This window comes from Corythoichthys intestinalis, chromosome 8, assembly GCF_030265065.1.
Source record: "Corythoichthys intestinalis isolate RoL2023-P3 chromosome 8, ASM3026506v1, whole genome shotgun sequence".
NCBI classification, from domain to species: Eukaryota; Metazoa; Chordata; class Actinopteri; order Syngnathiformes; family Syngnathidae; genus Corythoichthys; species Corythoichthys intestinalis.
Window position 1 is genome coordinate 48,892,713 of NC_080402.1, and position 12,250 is coordinate 48,904,962.

General features: G+C 39.4%; 1 protein-coding gene across 1 annotated transcript in view; it reads left to right on the forward strand.

Moving 5' to 3' along the window:
• Positions 1-12,250, forward strand: part of wipf2a (WAS/WASL interacting protein family, member 2a) — a 33,895-nt gene that overhangs the window by 6,771 nt on the left and 14,874 nt on the right. The window contains exons 2-3 of the mRNA XM_057843764.1: positions 11,471-11,616; positions 11,685-11,817. Coding sequence (XP_057699747.1) covers positions 11,554-11,616; positions 11,685-11,817 — 196 coding nt within the window. The 5' untranslated portion in view covers positions 11,471-11,553. The remainder of the gene's footprint in view (positions 1-11,470; positions 11,617-11,684; positions 11,818-12,250) is intronic.

Sequence of the window (12,250 nt, forward strand, 5' to 3'; positions counted from 1 at the left end):
GATTAGGGCTGCAGCTATCGAATATTTTAGTGGTCGATTAATCGATAGACTAGTTAGTTCGAATAATCGCGTAATTGGATAAGGAACATGAAAAACTAGGCCTGCAAGCAGGACTGAACGGGCCCTCGCAATCTAGCGCAACTCGGACGTCACGCAACTCGGACTGTGTGCAGGTCAGGGTGGTGGCAGATCCTCCTCTCTAATCATCTCATTAGAACCTAACATGCTCGAAAGTCGCCTAATTACATTCCCACACCCAAGAGATAAAAACCCCTATTGGAGAGAGTACTACAAAAAAGGAGCCACTACTGAGCTGTGCAGCCAAGCCCTTATTCAAAACCAAAATTAATCTTCTAACTTGGCCAATTCGACCAAGTGTGCCAAATATTGTGGCTCTATAAGCTGCCTGAGTCTCTGAAAAAAAATATTTCCTTTAAATGGCGAACAAAGGGTCGTCATGGCAACAGACAGAGACACGTGGACATGGGCCGTAAAAAAGTATTTTAATAGGTCTTGAAACTACAATGACCAACATGAAAAGAACTGGACATGTTTTGGAAAAACGAGTGACTTCCTATCGCCACTAGTTGGCGCTGTAGGGTTGATGCAAATGACCCCTACAAGTTCCTTCAGGGTATGACTCTCAACAAGCACGGGAAGTTTGGCGCAGATATGTTCTATATCTGCCGAGTTATGATTGTTCAAAGTTTTTGGAGAGAAAAATTGTTGACAGTCATTTTCACTTTCCTGTTTGGACCCCTCCGCTTCAACGAAACTTCAATATTTTTCATCAGGCACCTGAAGACAGGTCTTAAGGCTTCCCTTATGCAGGTTTGAGGTAGATTGGTTTTTTCCCTTTAGAGGAGGAGTGTGTCCCGTAAAAAAGGGCATTTCCTGTTTCCACTAGGAGGCGCCAGGCACAAATGGTAAATTTTCAATCCAGTCCTGCTCAGGCTGGTATACCTCACACACATGCCAGATTTAAAATAGATTTAACATTGTATGAGGGTGTTATCAGTCATTTTCCGAATTTGGTGTTTTGGCGAAAAAATGGAAGAATTTGGCGCCCCGCCCAGGTCAGGCCCGTGAATGAAAACACACCATTTTTATAACTTAAGATTTCATATGCCTCATGAACAGTCTCGCCAATTTTGAGAATGATCAAACTAATTCCCTAGGTGCCAAGGTGTAAAATGTGCACACTGTAAATCGATAAAAAGTTCACATTCAATCCAAAATACCCGATTTCCTGTAGGATTTGGAATGTGTGTGCAAGAGACTTTTTGGAGCAGTTTTGCACAAAGTTTTGACTCTCCAAATTTCATCACTCTATGTTAGAAAAACCTAAATGGAGAGGCCTTTTTGAAAATTTCAAGGGGGCGCCACTGAGCCATTTTCTTAAATTGTTTCGTAACGTTGCAAGATTATCGAACGTTATCCAAAGCCGCATGTATGTGCAAATTTTGGTGAGTTTTTATGCATATTCAAGCCTCCAAATGTAAACTCTTACTGTGAACCCATGAAAATTTCACATTCGATCCAAAATACCCGATTTCCTGTTGGATTTGGAATATGGGTGCAAGAGACTTTTTGGAGCAGTTTTGCATAAGGTATCTACTCCCCAAATTTCCTTGCTCTATGTTGAAAAAACCCAATAGGAAAGGCCTTTTTTAAAACTTCTTTCTGTCGCCACTAGTTGGCACTGTAGAGTTGATGCAAATGACCCCTACAAGAACCTTCAGGGTATGACTCTCAACAAACACGGAAAGTTTGGCGCAGATATGTTGCATATCTGCCGAGTTATGACTGTTCAAAATTTTTGGCGAGACAAATTGTTGACGGTCATTTTCACTTCCAGTTTGGACCTCTCCGCTTCAACGAAACCTCAATATTTTTCATCAGGGACCTGAACACATGTCTTGAGGCTCCCCTGAAACAGGTTTGAGGTCAATAGATTTTTTTCCCTTGGAGGAGGAGCCTGTCTCGTAAAGAAGGCCATTTCCTGTTCCCACTAGGGGGCGCCAGGCCTAATGGGTAATATTTCAATGCAGTCGTGTTCAGGCTGGGATATCTCATATACATGCTAGAAATGAAAAAGATTGAACGTTGTATCACGGAGTTTTTAATCATTTTCTGAATTTGGTATTTTGCCCAAAAATGGCCGACTTTGGGACCACGCCCAGGTCAGACCCTTGAGTGAAAACTCCCCATTTTGAAAACTTAAGATCTCATATGTCTCCTGAATAGTCTGACCAATTTTGAAGACTATCCAACTATTTTCTTCAGCGACAAGGTCTCAAATGTAAATCGATAAAATTTCACATTTGATCCAAAATTTCTGGCTTCCAGTTGGGTTTGGAATATGGGTGCAAGAGACTTTTTGGAGCAGTTTTGCACAATGTATCGACTCGCCAAATTTCATCGTTCTACGTTGAAAAAACCTAATAGGAAAGGCCTTTTTGAAAATTTCAAGGGGGCGCCACTGAGCCATTTTGTTAAATTTTTTTGTAGATTATCAAAATTTACGCAAAGTTGCATGTATGTGCAAATTTTGGTGAGTTTTCGTGCATGTTCAGGCCTCCAAATGTAAACTCAAACTGTGAACCGATAAAAATTTCACATTTGATCCAAAATATCCGATTTCCTGTTGGATTTGGAATATGGGTGCAAGAGGCTTTTTTGAACAGTTAGGCATAAGGTATCTACTCCCCAAATTTCATTGCTCTACGTTGAAAACCTGAGAGGAGAGGCCTTTTTGAAAATTTTAAGGGTCAAGGGGGCGCCACTGAGCCATTTTTTGACATTTTTTCCAAACGACACAAGATTATCGAAATTTACGCAAAGCCGCACGTTTGTGCAAATTTTGGTGACTTTTCGTGCATGTTCAGGCCTCCAAATTGGCCATTTTCATTTGCCCTGAAAAAAGAATAATAATAATAATAATAATAATAATAATAATAATAATAATAATAATCCTTTGCAAAACAATAGGGCCTTCGCACGCTTAGTGCTCGGGCCCTAATTAAAATACCTGAGCTGAGCCTCAAACGGTATTTTTTTTTTTTTTTAATGAGGATCTATGTACAACAAAAGAACAATTGGCAAACTTACATAGAAAAAGTCCACTAGCTTGAATGCTATAAAATGCAAAAGTTTTTTTTCCCCACAATCCTCTTAACAAATGGTTCAGACTAGGGCTGGGCGATATGGCCTTAAGTACGTATCACGATAAATTGAGCAGATTTACCTCGATAACGATAAATGACGATAAATTCGCCCAAGCAAACTGTTATATAATTTGAAAATTTGAATCAATGCATGGAATACAAATTAAGTTTCTCGTTAAATTTATTTACCAGCTTTCAATTTAACAATTGCACATGCAGTCTAAACATTAAGTATTAAAAAAAATCTTGTAAACAATAAGAATTCTTGTGTGAACATTTATAACAGCTTGTATGACTTGAAAAATATAATCACTTGAATTTCATTAAATTCATTCCGCATTGTTATACACTAGATAGTGGCATACGTTTAGATATTTAGAATAGATACAAATACGACACATCCACCCTCCCCCCAGAAATTATACTTAATTAAAAAATAAAATGTTTCACAAACCTTTCCTTTCTTTTATTCGGCTCAATTATTTACATCTTATGATTTTGGAAATCCTTACAGTATGCAATAAATAATATTCCTGTTCCCAAGCACTGTGCTTACTGTACTGTAATTTTTACAAAAAATAAACAATACATAGTTACTCCCCGTCATCTAGGACGAGCCACTTACAAGACTAGCACTGTCGTGTATTACAAATACTGCTTTGAATGACACAGGCTTAAAGAGGTCAACTTTAATTGTGTAAATCACACTTAATGACGACACGATCCCCTGGTTGAAATAGACGACATCCACTTAATTCTATTGAAGATATGTAATGCTGAGGCAATTTGTCAACTTTCCTTTTAAAAAGAAACGTGCACTGTTTATCCAGTAGATGGGGCTCTTGCAGTGTGTCAAACAGTGATTCAATTTAGGGCAATTGTCTTAAAAGTGGTTCATTGTTTCAGAAAGCCTCGGTTTTTCCATCCCTATCTGGAACCCGTCAAGAGTTTACTTAATGTCGGGTGAAAGTTTGGCGAAGCTAACTTAAGCCCGACTTCATCCCGTTTACTTGTAGCGTTAGCCGCTAGAGTTAGCTGCTAGCGTTAGCCTACCGGGCTTCTGTTTGATTGGCTTCCTGAAAACCATGTGACTCCAAACGTAAGCACACTGTCTGCTTTCTTAAAGGGGAATGAACATAGCCGAACAACACAGAGTCAAAGCGGGATGAAAAGACTATATTTTCTTCTTTTATTAAATTACCGAATTTACCGACATGGTCAAAATTACGTCGGTCATCCTGAAGAATTTCGGTAACGGTAAATTTTCGGTTTACCCCCCTGCTCTAGTTCAGACACATATTCCCACAAAAAAACGGCTAAATATACCTGTAAACTAAGTTATGAATGCGTTAAAAACATTAGCTCAAACTAAAACTTATGTTGGTCTTAACAGGAAGCAGTTGGATTCAGCCATGTGAAAAGAGGCAGACCAGAGGGCAGTGTATCCACCCTAATCACTAAAACTAAATGCAAACACTTTCAAAATAAACCATTATAACACTTTTTAATTAAACGAATAAAATTTAATTTGAATACTTTTTTCTAATCGAATACTCGAGTTAATCGATTAATCGTTGTAGCACTACCCAGGATGCTTCGATAGTGGCCTTAAGCTCATCCACAGTGTTGGGTTTGGTGTCTCTCAACTTCCCACAGTATCCCACAGATTCTCTATAGGGTTCAGGTCAGGAGAGTTGGCAGGCCAATTGAGCACAGTAATTCCATGGTCAGTAAACCATTTACCAGTGGTTTTGGCACTGTGAGCGGGTGCCAGGTCATGCTGAAAAATGAAATCTTCATCTCAATAAAGCTTTTTAGCAGATGGAAGCATGAAGTGCTCCAAAATCTCCTGCTAACTAGCTGCATTGACCCTGACCTTGATAAAACACTGTCGACCAACACCAGCAGCTGACATGGCAACCCAGACCATCACTGACTGTGGGTACTTGACACTGGACTGAATTGTCAAATATAAAACTATTGTCTTATTTTTTTCGATTGAATGTTCATCCTAACAAGTTGAATAAATATTATGAAGCTTCAAAATGGTTCATGGCGCATGTTTGGATGTCAATGGGACATCAATATTACAAATTTTGACAAAAGATTTTGGGATTTTTTTGTTTTTGTTTGGGGTCCAAAATGTTGATTATACAGTAATTGGTCAGTGAAGAAAACAACAGTTTGGACATGAAGGTTATGGTGTCCTGAAAAAAGGGACTGGACCAGGCCATTGTTAACAACGTTTTTCTTTGAAATATAAAGGCAACGGCATGCAAATTCGGACAAAATAGGCTCAGGTGTTAAAGGGTTAAGGAAAACATTTTCAAATGCGATTTTTACCAAATGAAATCTTGAGAGGTTGTTAAGTGGACAAGTATGGAAATTCCAAACGCTAATCTTCAAATCCATTTAAAAATGTACCCCAATAATGAAATGGAACCTTTTTTTAAAGGTCATTGTCCATAAATTTTTTAGTCCACTGCTTCATGTAAAACAGATCAAAATTAGTGTTTAACTTAATAAAAGGTGTCATTTACAAAGTTTGCTAAGTGATTTCAACCGCTTTGAAAGTCAAACTTCTCTGCAAGTAAGCGGCTTTTAAATGGGTGATGATGTAACGTCGCATCGGCACCTTATTGTGCAAGTACCTTCCCACATGCCCACTCATGTTAAGAGATGAGGAGGCAGTGCAAAGCTGCATTCATATACAAAATCTAAACTCACACGAGTTTAAAAATGGCCTCAATTTTTTGCTACTAGGATTGTGCCATCTTCGGGCCCATTTCGTGAAAGGTGATGTATTCGATGTTAATACTGTGTGTAATTATGGATTAAATAACAAAGGATGCGGTCAAACAAAGAAATTCCTCTCAATATTCATAGAACCGCTGCTGTGATTTCAGGTCCATCCAGTCAGGCAAAATTTACAAATGACCAAAGAGTAACTTTTGAACTGCTTGTTTGGGGTGCATAGTTGTTATCTTGAAGAAACCTCGAAATGGCCCGCAGGGCCTCTTCCTCTCCTGACTCGTCAAGTGTTTCTGCTCGAGCGAATGCGTCACCACGTACTCGGCAGCTCGTTCGGCCGGATTCCACAGAGAGCAAGAAAATAAGAAAGAAAAAAAAAGTAAAAGAAAAGGCAGCGTGAGCTGCAAACCTGTCTGGGAAGGAGGAAAATCGTGTCACATGCTGTAGCAGCGGGTTTGCCAGCAGGAAATAGTCATTGGTGATTCATCGTGAGATCATTGGCATTTAATGATCATGTGTTATTGCTATCGATTGACTTCCAATCCATGTCTCTGCGAATCGCTGCTTGTTTCTCACCGTCAGTGGCAACCAATGAGTTCATTTATGAAATAACATAAAAGCCCTTACAACGGTAGGAAGAATGTTCGTGTGTTTCCTGGGTTTCAGTGTTGTAAGTGGTAATATGCCAGTCACTGTGTGGTCAGTGTAAAAACAAATCATTTTTAGAGCACATCTGGTTTGTCAGTGTCAGCCAGAAAAGTCTGATTTAGTTTGGTTAAGGCCCGCCAGGTTTAGAAAGCACAAAGGGAAACTTAGCATTAGTCATCATAAACTACGTTCATGGTGAGTGTTAATGAGAAGCGTGGCTGCTGTTAGAAGGAAATTGTATCTTTTGTCATGAGGAAGTAAAACAATCAAAGAGGGAGCACGTAGTTATTGCGTGTGGGCCGACTTGCCGTCCCGACCTGTCTGAGCACATCATTCCTCCCACTAGCTTCCCGTTACTTGATGCAAGAGCTTCATCCACAACTGTCTCGCTAGATTGACTGTGACATCACTTCCTGTCGATATTCCTATCTTCACAACTCTTGTAGAGCTTGCTTAGTTTGTAAAACTGTGGCTATAAACAAGTGACGGCGAACTCTCATGCTGTGGTTCGGACTCCCTCTGATGTTTTATGCATTTGGTTGAAATGTGAATTGCACAAGCTGAAGGTACTTTCGACTCGACTGATCAACTTTGGAGTCAATTTTTTTCACTCTTGGATTATGCACACTGTGGGCATGCGCTGGTATGATATTCTGACGATATGCTAATCTCAAACCAGAGTATCACGGTATTGCAATTACAGCTCTAAAATGTGGGTTAAAAAAAAATCCATTGAACAGGATTATTTTTCAAGCAAATTGGAACCTAAGTATAATGTTAGAGTACATTAAAAAAATAACAAAATATTCTATATAAAATAAAAACAAGTGCAGTGGGTGTAGGTGAGCCTAAACCCACAGCCACAGCTCAACATTATTACCATCAGAACAAAAATAATTGAATTATTTTCCATAAAAAGCACATGTGTATGACTCGTATCATGTTTACATTATACACACACGCTTTCTCAACACAGTTGCCAGAGATAAAATAACACTGCACGTATAACCACCGCTAGACACACCAAACATGCTGGAGTTAACTCTCGTAGCTGGTGGGAAACGGTTCATGACAGTGTTTACTAATCTTTAGTTTTGTGTAAATGCGAAATCATATTGGAGGTATTGCCTCTACGGCAGCTGCCCTCCACAAACCTTTGAAACCTTAACGTTTCATACCACGGTATTCCTTGAAACCAGTAATTGGCACATGTCTTGTGCACAGTATACAAAGACGGGCTTTTCCCCCTCACTGTCTAATATGAAATGAGAACAACATTTGCTATGTTAGGTCATTGTGGATGACTAAATTGAGTTGCCGGAATGAGGAAAGACATATTTCTGTTGCCTTCACGTATGATAATTGATTCATTTGTCAATTAACTGCTCAATATATTAGCTTTTCGACAGATTAAAAAAACAAAACAAAAAAAACTGTTGTACCGTGTCGAGTGTCCCTTCCTAGTACAGTGGTACCTCTGCTTACAAAATAAATAGGTCCTGGAAGTAGTTTCGTTAACTGAAAATTCTGTAAGTAGGGACACTTTTTCCATGTAAATGCCTTAATCCGTTCCAAGCCCCCGTTCCAAGATTTATTTAGACATAAATCTTTTATAAAGAATAAAAATGCATCAAAACATGTAACAAAGATGTTATGATTAGATTATTGCACAATAAACATTACCGTATTTTTCAGACTATAAGTCGCAGTTTTTTTTTTCATAGTTTGGCAGAGGGTGCGTATTATACTCTGGAGCGATTTATGTGTGATTATTTACGGTCGGGTCGGGCCGACTTCTCTCTCGCTACCTTTTTAATAAATAAATATTCATATATTTACTCCAAAACGATGTATGGATGTTAAACAAAATCATTTGGATAAAACGGAGAAGGCGCTGTGCATGCCTGCGCACGTGAACGCAGTGGCTCTTTTCAATCTTCCCCTCCAGCGCCCTGGCGCCTTCAGCAAGCATCCTGGTATTTCCTTTTGGAAATGGAGCAGCTATAGGAGTGAAAAACAAACTAAGAACAGGGGAATTGAAAAGCAAACAACTGCGGTAGGTAGGGATGGGAATCGAAATCCGATTCCAATTCGGAACCGGTTCCGAGTGTTTCGAGGCCTCGACATCACAATGAAAAAGCCTTAACGATCCCTTTAACGATTCCTAAAGACGCGTATTGCGTCGTGACGTGTAAGTTGTTGTCCAGACGCATCAAACTAGCATGGCGCCAAGAACCACTCGCTCCAAAGTTTGACTACACTTCACCAGGAAAGAGTGTGAAAATGAAAGGTTATGACGGGTAAGCACGAGCATTGCAGCCATAAACATAACAATGACAGCACGCAAGTTCAAACGCTCAAAAGTGTGTCTTCACTTCACGAGGAAAAATTACAACAAAGCGACTTGCAGTCATTGCAAGGTGGAGATAACTGCATCGGGAGGGAATACGATTGCGCTGTCCTCACAGAGAGGATAAGGCTCAGTCCTGGCTATAAAAAAAAAAGTCCCGGCTATACAGCTAGCTAAACTCCCAAATGACGATGCAGAAGACGTTGGTATAATTTGCTGACTTCAACCATATTCAACCATCACTTGAAGAGTGAAACTAAGAATAGAAATGAAACAAATCAATTTCGTCCCCAATAACAAACAGGTTTGCATCAACGTAAATCAGCGATGATTAGCTGCTAATAACAGTATGGTTAGCATTCGTTCGCTAGCATTAGCACATCGTTCAAACCACTACACAACTGGATTTAAGTGTCCGATCGCGAGTGGAAACACAACAACAACACAAAAGATCATACATACAGGCGTTGCCTCTGTAGATATTAACATTAACAAAGAACGTAGGCTCGTAGAAGTGTTTCCCTCTCTCACTCACTTGGATGCGGCATTTCTTATTTGGGTGTATGCGCGCTCCAGGAGTCCTCAAACTGCGGCCCGCGGCCCAAATACGGCCCGCCTCCACATTTGGTCCGGCCATTTTGAATTTTTTTTTTTTTTCTCAATTGTGTTATTTATTTTCTGGCCTTTTCCTTGAAGAATTCAGAGAGGGTTATTTGGTTATTATCTATTGAATTAATAGTGTTTTTATTATTAATTATTATTATAACGAATCCAGAAAGGGTTATTTGATTGTGGCTTTCTGAAAAACAATATTTTTTTACATTTATGCACTTCTGCAATCGTCACACTTTTTCTGTAACAAACTGACCCCGGCCCCTCATCAGAGAAGGGAAAAGTTATGTGGCCCTCACAGGAAAAAGTTTGGGGACCCCTGCTTTAACACATATTGCCAAAGGCAGAACAAAAACCTATCTGCCAATATATACCAATATTTTTTATTTCTATTAGATAAATGTTTCAGTAAAATGTTACACATTCTTGTGTATTTGTCACTTATTGCCACAGTTAACATTGAGGCTTTGGGCCTCTTTTGATCTCGTTGTGAGTTTGTAAGGTTGTGACTTCTGAATAAACAAACTCGATGCCAATCAAAACGTTTGTTCTTTTCCCCCAAATTAGAATTGATAAGAGAATCGATAAAGAATCGAATCGTTAAGCAATATCGATAATGGAATCGGAATCGTAAAAATCCTATCAATTCCCATCCCTAGCGGTAGGAGTGGGATATGGAAAGGATTCAAATTGATTGTTGAAGATGCTATACGTAAACCTGTCGGCTTCGCTGAATGTAAACGAATGTGGTGCTTTGGTCTCATACGAGAAATATATCTAACAAAGCTTTACAGCATTATTTCATTGTGTAAATGCATTTATAATGATCATAAAAATATGTAGACTATTTAAACATTGAGAACTTTTTTTCTCACGTTCTTTTCCTGCCAACTCGAGGAAATTCAAATAAATGTCAAATCCACTATCCGCCTGTTAGAACAGACATGCAAATTAAAAGATATAAATATTTATTGAATATCCATTTTACAATCTTGTTTAACTGGGAAAATTCATTATAAAAGACAGGCTTTAATTTGTTATCATTATGCATATATGCACCGATCACAAGCGTGATCACACAAAACGCAACCACGCATCGTATCCCCTCATTTCCTCCTCCTCCTGAGTCCCCACAAATAAAACATAAAATTTAGTTTTTTCGGGCTCGTTCCTCCAAATATAGAATTTCGGGTTTTTTTCGGGGTCGGGCAAACAAATCAAGTTAATTGATCGGGCTCGGGCCGCGTCGGGCTTTAATACCCGCGGGTCGGGCTGGATTTTTTTGGCCCAATCTAACTTCTAGCATCATGTAATGTTAGCATACCGTACACCTATTCAGCCTGTTGTTCTCCATTGTATTTTAAATTGCCTTTCAAAATGACATGTCTGGTCTTGTTGCTGGTTTCTATCAAATAAATTTCCCCTCAAAAATGCGACTTAAACTCCGGTGTGACTTATGTTTTTTTCCTTTTCATTGCACATCTTTTGGCTGGTGCGACTTATACTCAGGTGTGACGTAAAGGCCAAAAAATATGGTAAATGAGAGTTGTGCATCATGTGAAAAACAAAGAATAAAAGTTAATACACATGTAAAGCTGTCGGAACACCTCATGGCGATTGAAGTGGAGGCTGGGATACAGACATACACATACAGTAAAGTTCCTTTTTAGTCAGTTGGATGCCAGGAAGATGCTAGGCAAGAGCCAATGGCAGAGCAGCTATAAATATGTTATTGTCAGTAAACTCCAGGAGCTGCGAGTAGCAGCCAATACTGTATTTTTGCCTTCCTTATCCTAAATTTTTTTTTCCCATAGCAGCAGACAATATTTCCACCGTTAAGTCGTGTCGTAACCTGAAAATTCCGTACGTAAAGACGTTTGTAAGTAGAAGTACCACTGTATACAGTGTGTAATGTGATGTTTCTGTTGTTGTTTTGTTTTAGGAGTGGGAGCGTATTGAGGCAGCAGTGGCACTGAGGTACAGTGTCCCTAAAGAAAAAATAGAAAGTGCCAACAGAGGGACAGGATGCCCTTTCCTCCCCCTCCCCCGCCTCCCCCGGGACCCCCGCCTCCCCCTACCTTCCATGAGGTGAGTGAGCTCTCAGTCCAGCACTGTCCCATCCTGCTTCAAGGCTTTTAAGGCTCCCCTTCCTACAGGCCAATACCACCCCTCCTAAACTGAGCTCATCAGAAGCTAAAGGCAGGGGGGCTCTGCTATCCGACATTCACAAGGGAGCCAGGCTGAAGAAAGTTGGTGTGATCAACGACCGCAGCGCCCCTATCATTGAGAGTAAGGCACAGCTTGTTGGCAGCAAGCCAACACAAATCTTTATTTTGTAATATGGGCATTTTTGTCCCTTGAATAGTTCCCAAATGAGTCCAAATATGCTTCAAAATTAGGGCACTCATGTAACGAACATCACATTTGCGCACTTTTCCCAAAATGCAATATTTTAGTTGTCTGAAAACATTTTATTCATATGAATCTAACAATTTTCAAATGTTTATTATTTTTTTATGATTTTGGTATATCTTAAAGGAATCAACTAAATGAACTCAGTCATTTTCCAATTGCAAGCAATCTTGGTCATTTGATTGGTGGTGGGCTGCAATGATGCAAAAGAATTTGCGTCATGACTTTATCTGTGCGTTGCAATTTTAATTGGAATATATTGATGGATTATAGTTGCCATTTTACCGAAGTATACTTTTATGAGCAAGCA